The following is a 19,417-nucleotide window of genomic DNA, read 5'->3' on the forward strand; positions in this document are numbered from 1 at the left end:
ATGTGGACTCCCTTCCTCCTGAGCTGCCTGCTCTGCACCCTGGGGATAGTGGCACAACCGTAAGTGCCACTTAAAAATCTAATGATTGATAAGAATGCTGAGGGAGGGGCCAAGATAGCAGGGAGAGAGTGTGGGACCCTGTGAGTCACCTCGTGGAAAGAGGGTGGGGTGCAGAGCCTTGTTGTGAATGCAGGGTCCTCCTGAAAGTGGGAATCTCTCTCAAGGATATCATTGCAGTACAAGAACTAGGTGAGCACTAGTGGTGGGAACAAGAGTGAGAGAGGGCAGTATGAGGTGGGATGAAGGGAAAGGTGTAGGATACAGTGAAGGGCAAATGGAAAGGGCTGCAAGGCAGGGGATGGATAAGCAGGAGGCAATCTGCTGTCAGGGTAGTTGAGGAGCCATGTCAAAGCAAGAAGGGCAAATTCTGTTCTGTCACCTGAAAGTATGTCTTGTATTTGTCTGAAATGAACTCTATACCTTCCACCCACTCTGTGCAAGGTTCTCACTCTGGCAATCTGTCCCAGTCTCTCCAGCAGAGCAGCACCTCCTAGCCTCAGAGAGATGACGAGCTCTCCTGTTTCCTCAGGCCAGCCTTTTAGTGCCAAGAGGGGGTGAGAGGGCTCCCGGGATATGATGATGTCTTATTCCCTCACTGCAGGAGGTACCTGATCATCATTCCAGCTGCCCTGCCCTACCCCTCATCCCAGAGGGCATGCTTGGACCTTCGTGGGGTTGAAAAGCCTATTCGTGTGGCCTTAACCCTTGTGCACCCATCTGGCAACCTCAGCCTCTACCGCAAGGTTGTCCGGAACGACTGGATCTTCGAGTGCACCAGATTTCAGGTCAGAGTCGTTCTTGGCAGGGACCCCTAGATGGCAGCTCACAGAGTGCTCATTTGCCTCTCACCAAAGAAAGAGACAATGAGGAAGACAGAAGATAAGAGGGCATGGAAAAGAGCGAATGCAAAATCAGGGGGAGGGATCAGTGGCAGCCCGGTGGCTTTGCTCATTGTCTTTGTCTGTCTGCAATGGCGTTCTTCCTGTGGGGTATCCTTTTGGCACACTGAGGAAAGGCTGCCTGGCCTGGCAGCAAAGGTCTGAGGAGGGTGGATTGCTTAGAAGCACCCAAATGGCAGTCATGCAGCTCATTCTCTCCCCTGAGGAGGATGCATTGTCACAGCGTGTTGTTTGTGAATCTGTGATGCAGAAAGTGTCACACCTCTCATCTCATACAGCTTCCCTCATGTCTGCTTCTTTCCAAGCTTTTCTTTCTGGGCTTGAAAATGTCCTGGAAGACAAGGGAAGACATGAGAGGGTGTACACACAAGCTCAGCATAAATCTTTCTTGTTTGCCAGACTCGTGATCCTTATTTTCTTAGTTTGCACTGTTAATAAGGGGGGATTTCGGTCTCTGTGGCCCTCACACTGTAGGAAATAGAATTCTCCTCACCACAGACCTTTTCTTTCCTTAAGTCTTCTCCATCTTGCTCCATGCAGATTCTTAACAGTGGAACGTGAAGTAGTAAACAAAATTTCTGTGTCAGAACAGACTCCTTTTTCTCTTGTCCAAGATCTATCCCAGCTGCTGAGTGTTGTTCCCCGTGCTTCCACAGACACAGCCTTTGGCCACTGAGGGGACACCCTATGCTGGCCTCCAGAGTAAGGTGGCAAAGAGCCTGCCTTGCAGTGCAGCTGAAGTGAGAAGAGCACTGCTCTGATGCCTGCTAACCTAGTGGCTCTCTTGTTTTTTGTCCCAGGTGCCCCGACCTGCAGGCAGCCAGGAGGTGGCCACTGTGCACCTGCACATCTCCAATGGCCACTACTTCAGTGCAAGTGAAGATAAAAAAGTCCTGATCCACAGGGCTGGAACAGGCACCTTCATTCAGATGGATAAGCCCATCTATAATCCAGGACAGACAGGTGAGCAATGCAGAGCACAGTGGCCCTGCCTCGACCCTCCCAGGCTTTGTTCCAAATTTCCTGTCAGTGGAGCACTGAGCACTTTGTGCTATGTGGCCTCCATGGGACAGAGGGGAGAGCTGCAGTCAGGGATCCCATGTTTTGGCAGCAGGAGGGGCCTGGCAGGGGAGGCCTGACATGATCTAGGAGCAGAGTTGGCTTGGAAAAGGGAGCAGACCTGAACATGGGCTTCTTGCTCAGGGGCAGGGGGGACTGGTCTGCCTACACTGCAGACAAGGAAATGTAAGGATAGCCCTGGCTGTAACCCATGGGAAAACCCATAAATTGTGAAGCAGCTCTGCTGCTGCCACGTGTTTGGGGCAAGCAGAGGAGAGTGGGGCAGAGCAAAGGGTGAGAGGGGCTGCAGGGCAGGCATGGGGCTGCCACTGGGACTGGGTGTGGGACTGTGGTTCTGGGGTGAGACAAGTGAGGGGCAAGTTCGTTCCCACGTTCACTCTGTCTGTAATGTGCTTTACCCCATTCTGTCCCTCCAGTGAAATTCAGGATTGTGACGCTCACTGAAGATTTTGTTCCTGTTAACAGCAAGGTAAAGCCTGTCTAAGTGGAGGCAAGGAAGTCTCCAGGCTTCAGGTGGTTCTGCTTCCTCTACCAACCCCATGCCAGGGAGGCTGGGACAGTCCCAGCACCCAGGGTGCCAATGCCAACCCTCGAGTAAACCAATTTGAGCAACAATTCGTGTTGGCTGATGGCTCTGCTGTTGCTGTCATAGGACGGCTGCTGGTTGATGGGAGGGTTGGATGGTATCTGGGGAGTGTGCCAGCACTCCCAGCTAGCTGAGTTACCTGAGTGCACCTGCCCTTGCCAAAAAAGCAGGCAGGGCTTCTGGGGAGCAGTCTGTGGGTTGCTGGCCATGGGCATAATTATCAGACAAAGTTGTGTACAGACATCACCACCCGAAGATCACTTCCCACAGCTCTGGAAAGCTCAGTGATTTGTGCAGTGTGTGGCACCTGAGGGTGGCAGGAGAGCCTAGAGCAAGCTGCAACATTTTAAGAAAAATTAATTAATATGGGGAAGGATACACAGAAGTGATCATAAAAAGAAGAGAGAAAACAGTATAACCAAATTATACTGACTTGCTGCTGGCAGCAGCTCATTGTCCCCGTGTCAAGAGGGTGAGAAGTTGCCAGAGACTTATATATGTGGTGGCCAGGAAACTGTAAGGCTAGTGCCATTCTTCAGTAAGCAATTATATCTGCAGCCAGCAGCTATAGCTATTTCACTCCTCAGTCCTCAAGCAATTTAAGGAGAGCCAACAGGAATTCATGCCATGACAATTAAAATACTGAAGGGCACACATTAGGGGAGCTGGACCAAATCCTTCCAGACTAAAATAAAGGAAGAGATCCTTCCAGCTTCTTTATTGCTGACTTAATTTCTTCTTTCTTGGGCTATTGGTGAGGTCCTTGGATCAAACAGTCTCTTCTCCCCAAAGGGAAGGCATGTATCTTATATTAATAAGACAATGAAGTATAAACAATACATTTTCTTCCATGCCTACAATTGTTTCATGTACATATTTGACTGTAAATGTTTGATGTCTGTGTGTGAGTACAAACAAATTAACATTGTAACTGTTAATTATGCTGTGATGAAAATTCAAAGAGATTGTGTTTAGCCAAAGCTATTATAAAGGCTTGAGTGCACTGCAGCACTGAAGCTATAATATCTAGTTTGTAAAATAGATGAGTTGAAGTTAATATGGGTGCTGTTCACCAGCAGGTTAACCTGCACTGTTCTTTTAATTTCGGTGAAAACAGAGCTGCCTCTGGTAAGCTTAGAATGATGAATAATGTGAATTACATGCCAATTGCATGTTTACAGTCTGGTTACTCTCCCAAGCCCTGCTCCTGCCTCTTTATGTGTTGTGATCCCATATTAGAGGCTTTTCACCAACACTGCCCCTTGGATGATAGATGCAGTGATAACAGAAAAAACAGAGAATTAATGGGCCTAGAAGGGCTGAAATGTGTCCTCTTTTGTCCCTCCCTGTTACTGTCAGCTGCAGTCAGCATTGACGTGTAACTTTCAGCCTTACCTCCTCTGCCAGGGATGTTAAAGAAAGATTTTCTGAGTATTCTTCCTATAGATGATGCAGTTTTGCTAATTATTGGGACATATGTTACAAAACTGGGGCCATTTAATATTTGTTAACTTGGGATGATGGTATTTGAGTGTCTTCCAACTCTTCCCCATTTTATTAGAGCAAACTCTAGCTTTTATTGTTGTCAAATACATATCAAAATGCACCTTAAATATTCAGGGGATCAAAAAGCAAATCTGAAGAATAGCATAGATTTTTACTATTCCTTGCTCTTTCAAAGCAGTTGTCCTGATTTCAGTAGGATCAAGCCTCTTGTACCATAATGTTTGTCATAGTACAGGGGCTGGGTGGGTAAGAGAAATTTGTATGTAGGTTGCTGTGTCATGCCAGTTTGTGAAAGTGCTGTCTGTTTGCTTTGCAGTACTCCATGGTGGAAATCCAGGTGGGTGTTCCAGACTCCTCAGGTGTTATGAGGAAAGGTATTTCAGTATGGATAGTACCTTGGATGCTGCCTTACTGGATCAAGTTGCTTTTCTTAGGCTCTATGCATCCACATTCTCTGTCCAAATGCTTTTTGTTAACAAGACTTGATGATAAAAATGATTTGACTTCATCCATTTCTACATTCAGGAATTTAGGCCCAACTTTAGCTAATTTTTATAGTTCATCTTTACTGGACACTGGAGAGTCTAAATGTCAGAACCTTTTCCGTGGCTGTGCAGAGCAGAGTAAACCTGGGTGGGTTGGGTTCACCTCTGTTGGTGCTCCAGCATCACCATCTGGGCTAAACCAGCAGGAACCTGTGAAAGCCTCTGGAATGTCTGATTTGCTTTTGAATCCAGTGGTCTCTGGGTAGAGAATAGCCAACACTGCTGATGCCTGCCTCTTCTTTGCTTCCCTTGCACCGCAGGACCCGAACCAAAACCGCATTGGCCAGTGGCTGGATGTGAGACCAAAACAGGGCGTTGCAGATCTCTCTTTCCACTTAGCTGATGAACTCTCCCTGGGGACTTACACCATCAGTGCCCAGTCCTTTAAGTCCAACTCAGTCCAGTCCACTACCTTTAAGGTGGAGGAGCGTGGTAAGGAGAAGGAAGAAAGGGATGGAAGAAGTTGCTTGTTTGTTGCTTGCCTGTCTGTACAACAATGTAAAGCCAAATATTGTAAAGTAGGGTTTACTGTCTGAGAGCTACAACTGAACACAAATTTATGGGCAATATAGAAATGATCACAAGGGAGATTGTGCTGGAGATTCCTGGAGAAAGTACCTTCTGGCAGATTGAGATTACACTAAAGACCTCTTCAAGACTGTCAGGGCTGGTGGTGGGGGGGGAAAGGGGATTCTTTCTTTGGTTTCCCTGTTTTTAAGTAATGCTTGCTTTTACCTCATAAACATATTCCTTCATGGGAACATACTCTTCCCTTTTGTAATCCTGTGCCCAGGTAGTCTTTTGCCCTTGATGGATTAACTCTGAGGTTTTTGTTCCAGTGTTGCAAAAGTTTGATGTTTTCTTCGAGGGACCAACTCAGATTTATGCTTCAGATAAAACTTTCCCATTGCAAGTGTGTGGCAGGTAAGGAGAATGTTCAGGGGAAAGGAAAGATTCCATCAAAACTGTCTCTCCTTCCATGTGTCTCCTGTCTTTTCAATCCATCAAAGAGAGGTGGCTCAGGAAGGGTCAAACAGAGCCATTCCTTTAGAAGAATCCCAAATAGTTCGAGTCAAGCTAATGGGTTCTTCCTTGGGGAAGAGGTACCTGAGCCACACATGAGAGAAAACATCCAGCTATAGGGAGACTTGCCCTGGGCAACAGATACCCTCCTCTGGAAGATGTGTCTGTCTAGCACAGAAAGATCTTATGTGGGAAAACCACTTGCCAGTCATGGGACAGACACTTGGAGCTAAAGAAGCAGGAGCTGACATTTCTTTAGGAGTTTATGCCATTCCTTCTTACCTACATGCTACTGAACTTACTACCTTTTTAGAAGCAGTAGATAAATTTCTCTAATTACATGATTATCATAAAAAAATTAGCAGATGAGGGTGGGAAGAAGGGCAGAACCTCTGACACAAAGTATAAATACAAAGAAGGGAGGACAATGAGCTCAAAAGCACTCAAAATCTGGTGAGCTCATTTGTATTTGGGGCTGCATTGTCTGGAGACTTTTGGTCTCTTTTGCCACTATTATCTGACATAATTTCTCATTAATTTGGTTTGTTACAATCAGATCATATGAGGCTGTAGTAGTAAATAGTACACACTACTCTACATCACCACGGTGGGTCACAGATGTCATCTTTTTACTGATACTGTCAGGAGCATTGCTCCAAAGGGCAAGTCAGAGGGGAGTCAAAGCAAGAAAAGGCAGCAAAGCAGGCAGAGGAAATACCTATACATCTAAATCAGCAGAGCAGGTCTGATAATGGAAACAAGAGCCCCGATAATGAGATAAGCCCATAGTGAGGCAAGTCTGAGGTCCCTCTGTGGCTCTATTACTGCAATTTGTTGTCTGCAGGGACACCCGTTTCTGCTGCTTTCCCTCTCAAACTAATATCTTCACCGAGTAGATAAATCAGGTCCACTCTCTGTGTCTGTCTCCAATTCCAGGACAGCAAGTGCCCAGAAGTGGGAGAGCTCCAGAGGGTGTGGGTCTGCTCCTGTCCATTTCTGCATCTATTCCTTTGTTCCTGCATCTGTTGGATGCAGACCACGCTATTGCACTCCCAAAGTACTCAAAGTGCTTTATTTTAATTTGTGGCTGCCTGCTTGCCAGCTGCAGTAAGACCTTTGTCACAAAGGCACCTCTGTGGAGCGATGTGCTAGACAGAGCAGGCAGCGCCTCTGCCCAGAAGCTCCTCTGGTCTTCTCCCTGCAGGTACAGTTTTGGGAAAGCAGTGCGAGGGACCGTGCACGTGACCCTGTGCCAGAAGGCAAGGAGATGGCCCCAGAATGCCAGCAAGGACATCTGTAGGGAATACAGTGGTCCTGTGAGTAAAATCCTCAGGTATATGGACAGTACAGAAGCACCACAGAGGATGCAGTGTCAGGGGCTGAGTGAACAGAATGAGCTGCTCAGAGCAGTCTGACCTTGAATGAATGGAACTGCTCCAGTCTGGCCTTGAAAGTTTCTGGGGATGAAGCACCCACCACTTCCCTGAGGAACATGTTCCAGTGTTTTACAAGTTCTGCATTGTTATTTGTTGTAGTCAATAGTTATGACAGAATGACTAATCCCTTGTACTTCTGACCCCTCCCCTTCTCCCCAGCCCCAGATAATACCTGTCATTCCCATTGCAGACAGCAAGCAATGGGTGTTTCACCCCTTCTGTCAGCACATCAGTCTTCAATCTGACTCCCAGCGAGGAAGACAACAAACTTTATGCAGAAGCCTCTCTCCTGGAGATGGGCACAGGTACCAAGGGGCTCAGCAGGGAAAGTACAGGGGTGAGAGGAACCATCCTGGGGTTTGAGGATTAGAGAGGGCACACATCCCCCTCTCCTCTACCTGCTGCTGGGATCATCACAGGATATGGAGATCTACACTGCCAGCAGCAGGAGGATGAGGAGTGGCTGGGAGCTGAATGAGTGGTATGGGTCCATGAGGGTACAAAGAGTCTTGCAGACAGCTTAACTAAAGAAGGAGCTGCCACAGGAGCAGCCTCCAAACCTTGAAGAATGCTGGTTTTCAGAAGGAAGTTACAGACACTGCTAAAAGGGGTTGGGAATAACAAAGTGAGATTAAACTACAGTGCAGTAGTAACCTCTGGTACTGATCCTGCTTCCTTTGCACTCTGCATTCCAACAGGGGTGCAGATCAACACCTCCAGCCAAATCCTCATCTCCAGGACAGCTGCAAGGGCAGTATTTGAGACACCCAATGAATATTACATCCCTGGAGTACCGTACAGGGGGAAGGTGATTTTCTTCCCTTGCTTTTTTGCTCCCTGTCATTTGCCAAGGAATATGGCATCTGGTAAATCTAGCTGACCTAAAGCATTTCTTGCTCCTCAGACAGAGGAGCAAGAGCACACCTTGCACTGTTTCTCATTTCTTCACAGTGTAGCTACAGTTGCTGCATTTCAGGTTCCTTGTTGCGTTTACACTTCCAGCATCTGCTGAGAGCAATGAGTGGTGTCTCAGCAGGGATGCTGGGGTGCAAGGACGTCTCAGCTGTAGGCTAGGAGAGAAACTCCTCATGTTCTAGCCACACACACTTTTTAGAGCAGACAGATTTGAACCATGCTCAGCTTTGTGTTAGAGATGAGGGAGTTGTGCAATTTTCCTGTCTTCCTGGGGCCATACTGAAGGCTGTGGGTGACCTACACAGGAAGGTCTATGCTTGTCAGAGACAGGAAGGTCTTGGGTATGACATTGGAAGAAATATCTGACTTTGACTTTCCTGCCTCACCCTGTTGTCACCAGATTAAGGTTCAGGATCACTATGGAACTGGTATGAAGAACAGGAAAGTTTATCTTGTGATAAGGTTCATGAGGCGTCGCTTTATCAAAACCTACATCACAGATGACAGCGGAATAGCATCTTTCAACCTCGACACTACTGCCTGGAACAGCTCATCAGTCTCTCTGGAGGTAAACACCATTTCTGCATATGGGAAAGTGAGAATCCTTGAGCTCTACCTGTGCTCCCTGCTCCTGCCCTGCAGCCCCCCTGCCAGCTCAGGCTGGGGCTCACCACACAGCTCTGCACAGAGCCAGCTGGAAGGCACCAGCCTTTCCCAAACCAAGCTGATGACAGCCTAAGGAAGCACTGAAGCACGAAACTCTTCATTTCTGTGTGTCTCTGTGCTATTCCAGGGGAAGTTCACACTGGAGGAGTTCATGCGCACTCCTCGAAGGCCTGACTTCACTTACACGAATGCTTACCATCACCTGCAGCCCTTCCATGTCACAACCAAGAGCTTCCTTGACATACACTCACCCACAGAAACACTGCCTTGTGGCCTGAAGCAGAATGTCCAGGTGACCTTCACACTCAGCAGGGATGACCTGGGAGAAGACACCAGCCGTATAAGTTTTGTATATTATGTGAGTAACAGTAGCAGACAACCTGGGGGGAGAGGCTGCACTGACAGGACCAGTCCTCAATGAAAAGCTGAGGATATAATTTAGGTCATCCCTGGAGGGATGACAGCTAAACCTCGTTCTCAGGGGACTGGGTGAATGCTACATCTGGTGGGGCTCAGCCTGGCCCCACCGTGATCCTGGTGCTGGGGCTGCAGTCACCTCCAAGGATAGGAGGAGATTTCTGTCTTTGTAGCCCATCACCCCCTTAGCCTCTGCCAAGGCTGCAGCTGGAAGTTTCTTCTCCCTTTGAGGATACTGGCTGGGTATCCCTTTTTCACTCTGGTTATCAAACAGCTGCTCAGTAGAAATGGATTTTGGTCTGTTCTGGAGGCCAGCCTGCTAGAGGAGAAACCCTTAATTATCACTCACCAATCTGCAGTGAACCCACTACCCATCCATTGTCCTCACTGAACAGACTAGACCAGAGACTCCTGTGCTACAGCCTCTTCTCCCAGCTGTGATGTCTGCAAATCTCCAGGTCTGGGATTGGATTGAGCCCACAGTTAATTTTGGGGGCTTTCTTTTACTTTTGAGAGCAAGATGCACATAGGTAAGTATGGATGCACTCTGGTGGCAAACAGCAGTCTACTCATCCCATGTCCCTCCTCCTGCAGGTCACTGGCAAGTCTGGAATTGTTGTCAGGGGCCAGAGGAATATCCAGATTGGGAAACTGAACAGTAAGTCGTGGCAGAGAAGTGGAAACAGTTGGTTTCTAGGGTGGACATGAGAATTGCCAGAGTTTCTCCCAAATTCCCTTAATGTATAGGTCTGGAGCAGTCAGCAAACAGGACAGAGGGAGGCTGAGGAAGCAGTTGTGTCAGCTGGAAGAGGACAAAAAGACAGAATGAAACAATGATGGGACGATATAGGGGAAGATGAATACATAGGGTCAGAGAATGGAGAGAGAGGGCAGAGTGCAGCAGCACGAATTTGTTTGACACTTTGAGATTATATAGCACAAAAAGAAGAAGGGCAGAAGGAGGTGTTGGGGGACCTATGATGAAAATATTCTGTCTTTCTTTTTTTCAGTGTTGAAGGGCTCGTTCTCCATCCCTTTGACCTTCACTGCCGACTTGTCCCCATCACCTTCCTTGGTGGTGTACGCCATCTTCCCCAACGGAGGGGTCACAGCTGACAGCATCCGTTTGGATGTTGCCTTGTGCTTCCAAAACCAGGTGAGACTCACTTCTGGCTGGGGGAGAGCTGATGGGCAGGAGTCATGAGGCTTGAGAGCAGGAGACCCTCAGATCCTTCCAAGAGAGAACTGGGCAGAGGAGATGGAAGGGGAATCTGCAGCACAGTGCCCAGGGACCAGGAAAGCTTCAACAGTGATGACTTCTGATAGCCATGGCTGAGCAGGGGAGATCCCAGCTAGTCTTCCTCTTTCTGTCTGTGCCATCTGTCTGTCATCCTCCTTGCACCTCCTTCTTTTTCACATTCCTTTCCTGGTGTGTTGCTCCAGGTCAAGGTACGATTCCCAGGTAAAGAAGCCCATGCAGGGTCAGCAGTGCAGCTCCAGCTGCAGGCAGCACCCGGCTCCTTGTGTGCAGTCCAGGCAGTGGATGAAAACATGTTCTTCACCAGACCAGACCGTGAGCTCACCAGCCAAATGGTGAGTGTCTGTGCAACCAGGCAAAACCTTGGGAGTGATGGATGAGCTGTGAGAGTCAGGCAGGGGCTGTAGCAAGGGGAGCTGGAGGCCAATGAATGAGGAGGTCTCTGTGTGAAGGAGAAAGCAGAGCCTGCCTAGGAAGAAGGACAGGAACTGATGTGCATGCTAGGGGAGGATGGAGTGAAGCATCTGGAGGTATCTGCTCCTTGCCCAATCCTTCCCTGCCTGTGAGTTTGCCTAGGTCTATGGTTTGTTCCCTGCTGCCTACCAACGTGGATACCCTGCCCAAGTAGAAGAGCATTCAGATCGCTGTGTGCAGCCTCAGTCCTTGTCATCTCTGCTACGAGGAAGGCCACAACAGTCCTTTCAGCCTGACATCTTCAACCTCTTCCGGGTAATTGCCTCATGATGTTTCCCAGAGCTGTTGCAATTATGAGCATCAGAGGTATTTTCTCCCCAAGCAGTTTGAGAGGGCTTTTCCTCCTCCAGACAGACCCTGCTGTCTGCCCTGACTGAACTGTGTTGTCTCAAAAGATGTACACCCCATTGAGTAGGAATACTTGTATTTCTTTCCCTCCTCATGTGCATAAAGCAAGGTGATGAAATCTTGGACCAAACTCCATTTTTTTTGACTTGAATGGGAATGAAGAATGAGTTACTGGGCTGTGTCTACAGTATTAGGGAAAAGAGAGACAGGGAGCGATCCCAAGCATTAGATCATAGGTTGTTGCCATGGCTCAGTTGTTAGCTGCTCTTTGCCACTATTTTGGGCAGGTCCCAAGCAGACCTCTTGGTGTCTTTAGGGCAGATCTCCTCCATGTCTCCCTCAGCACTATGTCTGCTCAGGCCAGTGCTCCTCTGGGCTGCCTGGGCACTGGGTTGTCCTGACCCCCATGGTTTCCAGAGTAATTTGAAGAGCAGAAGTCAGTCTTCCCCACTCACAAATGCTTTTCTGCCTCCCCTGCCCTCCCTCTTTTCCTAACAGAACATGGGACTGAAAGTCTTCTCAAACCTTGTAATTAAGAAGCCCTCTCAATGCTCTCGTCGGATGGATAGGAAGCCAATCATAGGTGAGCTGCATTTTGAGCCTACCTGAGATCTTTGGGGTTTGTTGGTGGTGGATATTGTCTCTCCTAGGAGTACTGGGTGCCGCTGCCACAGTCCACCAGACTCAGTAGGAGTGACCCAGTCCCCATAAAAAAGAATGTTACTACCTAGATGTTCCCTGACATTAAAGGATGACACTCCCTTTCCTTACAGACAAACCCAAGCAGGGCTCAGGATCTGTTTCCCAGTGTCTCTTCCCATTCTTCAGGCTGTACTGAGACCCAGCTTCTGTCCCCATTTGTAGCCACAGAGACAGCCTCATGTTCTTCCTCTGTGTCTCAGTTTGCACTCGATAACTGTACTAAGCTGGCTCACATGCCTGCCTATATTTAAACCATAGCTTGCTGTGGAATGTGAGCTTTGTACAGCAAGCAAACAGTTCTATTACTCACAGAATTATACAAGTGTTGGTTAAAATGGCCCTCTGGAGGTTCTCAGTCTCTTATGCAAATCTCTGGGTCAGGTCAGGAAAGGGCTTTGTCTAACCAAGTCTTGGAAACCTTGCAATCAGCTGACTGCAAACTGCTTCTCCTGCTATCACTCTCTTTTCCCTTTATTTCTAATCTCTCCCATGAAATTAGTCCAGCCCCTTGTGCTTTCCTCTGCCAGACCCTCCTATGTCTCTCTTACTGCTTGCTTTTCCTCCAGCCTCACTACTGTCTATGGCTGGCAGGACTCATCTCTCCCACTCTGGTGGGACTCCTTACTCTTTCCTTCAGGGGTGCCTTCTACAGAAGACCAAAGAATCAATGAGGAACAACCCCAATTTACAACTCACAGAAGATCTCACCACTATTTCCCTGAGACTTGGCTCTGGAATGTGTACTCTGTTGGGTAAGTGATTCCTGACTTTACAAGTCGACAGAAGGATGACCCTTTGCTATAGGGACTTGGCTGCCTTGAGTTTGTGTAAAAGAGGTGCAAAGAGAACCCTGAATGCAAATTATGGGGCTCTTCCCTGCCTCTGTAATGTGTCAAACTAGTAGACTTTGAGGTGCAGAACTGAAGTGTACACAGATTTAAGGAACAAGAGTAAACTTCCAGACCAAATCACCATGAGTGTACAGAGCTGGAATGCTTGGGCAGTGTCTTGTTCAGAAGGACATAAAGCCTTTACTGATGGCATTTAAAGAGGGTCTAGGGAAAAAAAATCCCCTGTGCCCAACATGCCAGTAACTCCTGCCCTTGCACCCCCTCTGTCAGCACTGTCCCCTCTGTGTTGCTGTGCCATATTAATCACTGTTCCCATCTCCCCAGGGTATCAGACACAACTTCTTTACAAGCACAGAGATGGCTCCTACAGCTTCTTTGGGCCGAAGGATGGAGAAGGAAACACTTGGTAAGCACCGCAAACATCCCTCACTTATTTTTCCTGTCTGGGTCAGAGAACCTAATGGATCTGAGAAAGCTGACAAGATGTTCCTTTTTTTGGGATGGAGACAGAAGGAACTCTCTGACAGGGAGAGTCTGAGGCACTTGAGCCACTTGAAAAAGCAGTCAGGCAGGGCAGCAGAGTTTCTGGGAAAGTGGAACAGCAAATATGTGGTTCCAGGGAATGAAATGTCTTTTTTTTTGTCTCTATGCCCCTGCTGTTGGCCCACAGACAACACCAGGTCATACTGCTGGTGACCTGGCAGCCAAAAGGGGTACCCATGTCTAGAGAAAAATCAGGTGAGAGCAATAAAAATCCTCTCCTCAGTGAGTGGAGAGGAGCTGCCTTGGCACAACTTACACCTATGGTGCTTGGTTAAGATGAATGGTGAAAGGAAGGGAGGAAGAAACTGGGGAATTCCAGATTGTCTCTAGTAATTTGGGGGAGGTAAAGTGGAACAGTGAAAGTAGAAAGAGTAGGAGGGTTTTCACCTGTGAAATTATGGAGTACATCACTAAGTAGTACATAAGTATTATATCTGTGCAGACAGGGGCAGGGAGACAAGCCACTGGGGTGGGTCCTGTGAACCATTTCCACTTTTAGGTTGACTTTCTTTATGAAAATTACTCTTTTTTTGCACCCCCACTATGTCACTAGTTCAGGGACAAGCACAAGGAGACCTCTGACTGTCTCTGCCTTTTTTTTGTTTGCCTCTTTTTCTTACAACTCATCCTCTTCCTAGGTTGACAGCTTTTGTACTCAAGAATTTTGGCCAAGCCAGAAAATACATCTATATAGATGACAAGAACATCCAGGATGCCCTACGCTGGCTAGAGCAAAACCAGCTCCCCAGTGGCTGCTTTGCCACCAAAGGGAACTTTTTTCACTCCTCCCTAAAGGTAATGGTGGGCAAGGGCAGGTAGCTCTGCTGGGGAATGACTGGAGAGATTTGTGACAGCAGAAGATTGTGGGATCCCAAAGGATCCTAGAAAGTCATTCTGCAACCTGTGCAAGCTCTAAAGAGAGGGAAAACATGAGAGGAATGCTTTTCCTTCTGAGGAGTGGACCCTCCTAACACCCTGTAAGAGTAGAAAGATGTGTTCCCCTTGCAGGGCAGCATGGATGATGAAGTCTCTCTGGGGGCCTATGTCGCTGCAGCACTGCTGGAGATGGGTCTGCCACTGCAGGTGAGCACACCCAGCTCCCTCCTGCTCCCTCCTGCTCTCCTGGGAAACACAACGGAGGTATGCCAGCTTGTGATTCTGGTCTTCTCCAGGCCATGAACTAGGAGGGAACTTCTGGGAATGAGTCCATGTTTGGTCAAATGATGAAGTCATTCCTCAAAAGAGCCAGCCTTGTGAAACTGGCCTGATGCAGTAGTGGCAGTGGCTCCCAGTGCACACCAGGGCTGTACTGCCTGTTTTCTGAAGAGTCTGTAAATTAATGGCTTTCTCTGGAGCTATGTTGGGAAGACGTGTGGCTCCCTAGAATGAGTTCCCCAGCCCCTCTTTCACCCCTGTCAGAGTTTGGCACGTGTCTCCTCCCAACACAGGGCAAGCTGATGCAGACTACTCTCCGCTGCCTGCAGAAGGTGGTTCACAACATCACCAACATCTACACAGAAGCCTTGCTGGCCTATGCCTTTGCCCTGGCTGGGGACTATGAGACAACCCAGGAGCTGCTGTACAAACTGGAGGAACAAGCCATCAAATCAGGTGCTGCCTGCTGGGATTCTGGACCAAAGTGTGCCCAGCTACAGCAGTAGAGAATTATATATGTATTTATAGATGCTCCTTGTATTTGTGCAGTAACTGCATTGTGTGACTTAAAGTACAGTAAGGTATTTCACAAACTGTGAGAGTGACTTAGAAATAGTTTCCTCAGACTGGAGGATTTCAAGATCCCTTTGAGGGAGGAGGAAGGAGTCTATCAGCTAAAACAAAGTGAAACCTTGGAGAATAAATTCAAGAAAGCAATCCTGGCCTGAGTACAGGGAATGTACTGAAGGAGCCCTGAAAGCACTGTGGGGTTTGTTTCCTCTGAAACCCAAATTATGTCCTCCCTAAATAGCCTTCATAATCCTTTTCCTTCTGCAGGAGGACAAATCCACTGGAGCCCCAAGCCAAGCTCTCCATCTTACACAGACTTCCGGCCTGGCACTCAGTCAGTGGACATAGAGCTGACAGCCTATGTGCTCCTGGCGTACCTCTCCAAGCCACGGGTGCACGCCGGTGACATGACAACTGCAGCTGGCATTGTGGCGTGGCTGATGCGGCAGCAGAATGCCTACGGGGGTTTTGCCTCCACCCAGGTAACCAGCAGCTCCCTGTGGATCCTTTTGTGGCCCAGGTTGGCAGCACAAGTCCTCTTGAGGAATTCCTGTTCCAAGCCAGCTCCATTGCGGCTGATGCTTTCAGAGGAGCGCCTGTCTCTCCCTCTCTAGGACACAGCTGTTGCCTTGCAAGCCTTAGCGAAATACGCAGCGAGGACGTTCAGCACATCAGGCCAGGCAGTGGTGAGGGTGAGGTCCCAGAGGGCCTTCGGGAAGGCATTCCAGGTCAGCCGCCAGCAGCGGCTGCTGGTGCAGCAGGCAGCGCTGGTGGAGATCCCGGGGCAGTTCCTGCTGCAGGCCCACGGCAGCAGCTGCATCTTCACTCAGGTCAGGAGACGGGATGAGCGTAGAGAGGGGAGGACTGTGCCTCTTTTCTCCTGCGTGAGATCATGCCTGGCCTGTGTTTTCTGCTCCTGGCCCTTACCCTGCAGACGGTGCTGAGGTACCACAAGCGCTCCCCAGGGACTCCTGTGATCTTCACGCTGCGTGTCAGCACAGAGCTGAACAACTGCAGCCAGGCGAATCCGCGCGTCCTCACCGTCCGCATCCTCACCAGGTGACTCCAAGGGCTGCTTCCTCCTCCAGCAAGATGGAGTGAGCCCGGGGACAGCAGCCAGGAAGGTCTGGGGGCTCTGATGGAGAGACCTGGCCCTTGGGGTGAACAGGACAGAGGGTGAATTGGACAGGTGGATGGCTAGGAGTGGGAAGGTGCTGGCTGACTCCTGTGAGAGGGAGCAGTGGCTGCTATGCCCCCAGTCCCAGATGGGACACCTGGCTCAGGGCGTGGTGGTGGAGGGAAGAGGAGCTGGGACGGCACTGTCCTCACAGAGTCAGACGCTCTGTCTGTTTTTTCTTTTCCAGCTACATTGGGAGCAGAGTCACATCCAACATGGTGATCATAGAGGTCTCCCTGCTATCTGGATTCATCATGACTTCCAGATCCAGAGTGCTGGTAAGAACTTTGGAATAAAAACCCCAGCTGTGGTAAATGGATCCTGCTTGCTTACTCCTGTTGAGAATTGTTCATTTCAGGCCAGGTGGTAGCTAAATTTGCTGTTGCAATTGCACCAAAACTGCTTGTTTTCCTACAGCCCCCACAAGGAAAATCAGAGGTGGTTCTGTTTCTCCCACTGGCAGTATTTGGACTTGGACCAGGAACAAAGTGTACTGCTGGGTGTGCTGACCCCAGGATTTGTTCATCAGAAAGTCAAAGACAGGATTTATCAGAGATACTCTAGCTCTAGCTAAAAAGATTCGTTTGTTTTCCAATTAAATCATAAATTAAATCACAGCCTGCATGCAAGTCTTTAAAAGCAGTTGAACACTCAGTGAGATGAAATAAGAATCTCTACTGGTGCCTGCACCCATTTGCTCACCAGCATATCAGTCATACATACTACCCACACAGTCTTTGGTCCCCAGAGGGGGAGATTCCTCTGCCCTGGGCAGGGTCAGTGTGGTTCACACATGAGATGCTCACAAGGGATGTCCAAGAGGGACTAGCATTTTCCACTGAAAAATGCACAGTTCCACACAGAGTCCAGCTCTATACCTTCCCTGCACTGAAACACTGGCTCCCTCGGGTCAGGAATCCCTAAGAAAAATGCTCACAAATTTCATTCCATTATTGTTTCCTATCCTAGCTGGAGAACAGAACCATTGTTAAGAAAATAGAAGTGAAAGCTAATGTGGTCTACATTTATCTGGAGAAGGTAAGTGAGAACAAAAGCATTCAGTGTGGCACAGTGAGAGCAAAAGGTCAGAGGACAAGGAGCTGTGTAAGAAGCCTGAGGCTGGTCTACGTAAGAAAAGAGCACTGGTAGAATTGGGGGCAGAGGAAGTTTGCTCAATTTCCTTGTCATTGGATTAGAATAGTACTATTCCTCACACAATACTCCATTTTAAAGTCCAGAATCTCTAATGGATTAGAGTAATGTAGTGCAGGAAAACATTCAAATCAGGAAAGATGAAGATGCTGTCACTTCTTTCTCCCCTTCCTTGCTAATTTTCTTCTATCTCCACTAGCTCAATGACGAATCTCAGACTTTCATTCTGCAACTGGAACAAGTAATTCAGGTGAAGAACCTGAAACCAGCTGGCATCAAAATCTATGATTACTACCAGCCAGGTGGGTTGCAGATTTCCTATTGTTTGGGGGTGGGGAGCAGGGTTCCTGATTCTCTGGCTGGGAAGAGACATGCAGTCTTCTCTGTATGCATCCATGTGTAATCACCTTCCTAATTTCCTCATTTCCTTTTGCAGAGGAGCGAGCCTTGGCTGAATACAGCGCTGTCTGTAGTTGAGGTAGGCAGCAAGTTCCCATGTGACACCAACAGTGGCATCAGGAAATGGTGGGTCTTGGGCAGGAAACATGGAATATAAGCAAAGACAGGAAGGGGAATGGTAAGCAGTGGGGAACATGTACCCAGCTAGAAACAGGAAGTATCTGTTTCTAGGTCTATGGATCTTTTTTAAATACTCTATCTACTCTTGTGCATGTCTGCACCTGGAGAGGCAGAGTTTTGTACATGAGCAGAGGTAGAGAATTTAATTTTCCCAGCTGCTCTTAAATGCAATTTTCCTGATTTGGGAGAAAAACAGCAAACCTGAATAATCATTCAATCAGACAGTTCTAGTCTTCTACTTTTAATAAGATGCCACACACAGTCTGAGCCTTCCAGAAACTAACTGCTCAGCAGGAAATTCCAAGCATTTTCTCTTTTCTTCATATCTCCATGTGGTGACAGTTGGCAGGGGTGACAAAGGACTGATGGGAGAGACTGCAGGGGAGGGATCTATCCCTGTTCCTGTGAAGACAATAAAGGACAAAAAAAAAGTTCCTGAAGTATTAAAACAAACCACTGGGAACTTAGGGGACTTTTTTGCACCTTGTGACCAAATGGCACTGTCAGGCCAACACCCAGAGGGTGGTTGGGCACTGGAATGGGTTTTCCCAGGAAGTGTCACAGCACCAAAACTGATGGAGTTCAAGAAGTGTTTGGAGAATGCTGTCAGGCACATGGTGTGACTCTTGGGGCTGTCCTGTGCAGGGACAGGAGCTGGACTCCATGATCCTTGTGGGTCCCTTCCAACTCAGAAGATTTTATGACCTAAGATTCTCTCTCACTTTATCTATACAAAGCTTATGTAAGGTAAGGTTGTGGAGCTTGTGGCAGACATCCCAGGACAGGGCTGTGTGCCTCCCTACCCATGATTCATGGAGCAGGTGGGTTTCCCTGTCTTGTGGGCAGGAAAGCACACAGGTGCAAGGAAAGTTTATCAGGGGCAGGCAGTGGTCAAGCTTAAGCTTTGTGTTTGCTCACCCTGGAAAGAGGATGGGCAGGTGTCCATTCCCTGATATGGATCAGAAGCTAGGCTGAGATGGAGAAAGGCTTGGCACTGAAATGTGGCAAGGCCCTGCAGTAAAGGTGAGCATGCCACGTTGTGTGCACAGGGCTGGAGGAATGTGAAACTACAGAGAAAGTGGCAGGGAAGGGAACTGTGGTAACTTGAAAAAAGTGTATTTGATGCAAAGGGCCAGGACTAGTGATAGTACTTGGTACATGCAGTCCTTGTTTTCTGGAACATATCTCCAGCTTTGTCATGATCTTGTTACATCAAATCTTCTACTTCAGTTCTCTTTCTCTCAGTTTAACTGCTGGGGTACAGGAACTCACCCTTACTTGTCATTGCCAATTGCTTTCTACCCCGGACCTGCAGTCTGGCAAGTTTCTTGACCAAGGGCCTTTTCCTGCATCTCCCTCCCCTTCCCTATTCTTCAGGACCATGCCTGTGATAACAAAAGAGGTGTTGAGCACTCACCTCACTTGCATGGGACACTGTAGCTCATCACTGCAGTTTCTTCTGAAAGATAAGAAAG

General features: G+C 48.3%; 2 protein-coding genes across 4 annotated transcripts in view; one reads left to right on the forward strand and one right to left on the reverse strand.

The window, feature by feature from the left end:
- LOC120497753 (alpha-2-macroglobulin-like protein 1) overlaps nucleotides 1-19,417 on the forward strand; it is a 21,775-nt gene continuing 2,358 nt past the window's right edge. Inside the window, exons 1-28 of the mRNA XM_039699640.1 lie at nucleotides 1-59; nucleotides 662-845; nucleotides 1,760-1,922; nucleotides 2,456-2,508; nucleotides 4,448-4,468; nucleotides 4,937-5,108; nucleotides 5,516-5,600; nucleotides 6,904-7,015; nucleotides 7,326-7,440; nucleotides 7,834-7,943; nucleotides 8,451-8,618; nucleotides 9,728-9,809; nucleotides 10,144-10,289; nucleotides 10,577-10,726; nucleotides 10,968-11,120; nucleotides 11,712-11,796; nucleotides 12,553-12,667; nucleotides 12,966-13,172; nucleotides 13,948-14,104; nucleotides 14,318-14,392; nucleotides 14,758-14,920; nucleotides 15,302-15,516; nucleotides 15,649-15,864; nucleotides 15,969-16,093; nucleotides 16,399-16,489; nucleotides 17,181-17,249; nucleotides 17,563-17,665; nucleotides 17,800-17,841. Of these exons, the coding sequence (XP_039555574.1) occupies nucleotides 1-59; nucleotides 662-845; nucleotides 1,760-1,922; nucleotides 2,456-2,508; nucleotides 4,448-4,468; nucleotides 4,937-5,108; nucleotides 5,516-5,600; nucleotides 6,904-7,015; nucleotides 7,326-7,440; nucleotides 7,834-7,943; nucleotides 8,451-8,618; nucleotides 9,728-9,809; nucleotides 10,144-10,289; nucleotides 10,577-10,726; nucleotides 10,968-11,120; nucleotides 11,712-11,796; nucleotides 12,553-12,667; nucleotides 12,966-13,172; nucleotides 13,948-14,104; nucleotides 14,318-14,392; nucleotides 14,758-14,920; nucleotides 15,302-15,516; nucleotides 15,649-15,864; nucleotides 15,969-16,093; nucleotides 16,399-16,489; nucleotides 17,181-17,249; nucleotides 17,563-17,665; nucleotides 17,800-17,840 (3,435 nt within the window). The 3' untranslated portion in view covers nucleotide 17,841. The remainder of the gene's footprint in view (nucleotides 60-661; nucleotides 846-1,759; nucleotides 1,923-2,455; nucleotides 2,509-4,447; nucleotides 4,469-4,936; nucleotides 5,109-5,515; nucleotides 5,601-6,903; nucleotides 7,016-7,325; nucleotides 7,441-7,833; nucleotides 7,944-8,450; nucleotides 8,619-9,727; nucleotides 9,810-10,143; nucleotides 10,290-10,576; nucleotides 10,727-10,967; nucleotides 11,121-11,711; nucleotides 11,797-12,552; nucleotides 12,668-12,965; nucleotides 13,173-13,947; nucleotides 14,105-14,317; nucleotides 14,393-14,757; nucleotides 14,921-15,301; nucleotides 15,517-15,648; nucleotides 15,865-15,968; nucleotides 16,094-16,398; nucleotides 16,490-17,180; nucleotides 17,250-17,562; nucleotides 17,666-17,799; nucleotides 17,842-19,417) is intronic.
- The window catches only part of LOC120497757 (alpha-2-macroglobulin-like protein 1), a 23,958-nt gene continuing 22,708 nt past the window's right edge, over nucleotides 18,168-19,417 (reverse strand). For all 3 annotated transcript variants that reach the window (XM_039699650.1, XM_039699649.1, XM_039699648.1), the window contains exons 35-36: nucleotides 19,360-19,401; nucleotides 18,168-18,344 (exon numbers count right to left, since the gene is read on the reverse strand). In XM_039699650.1, the coding sequence (XP_039555584.1) occupies nucleotides 19,361-19,401 (41 nt within the window). In that variant the 3' untranslated portion in view covers nucleotides 18,168-18,344; nucleotide 19,360. The remainder of the gene's footprint in view (nucleotides 18,345-19,359; nucleotides 19,402-19,417) is intronic.

This window comes from Passer montanus, unplaced genomic scaffold (genome assembly GCF_014805655.1).
Source record: "Passer montanus isolate IOZ18808 unplaced genomic scaffold, ASM1480565v1 scaffold137, whole genome shotgun sequence".
In the NCBI taxonomy this organism is placed as follows: domain Eukaryota; kingdom Metazoa; phylum Chordata; class Aves; order Passeriformes; family Passeridae; genus Passer; species Passer montanus.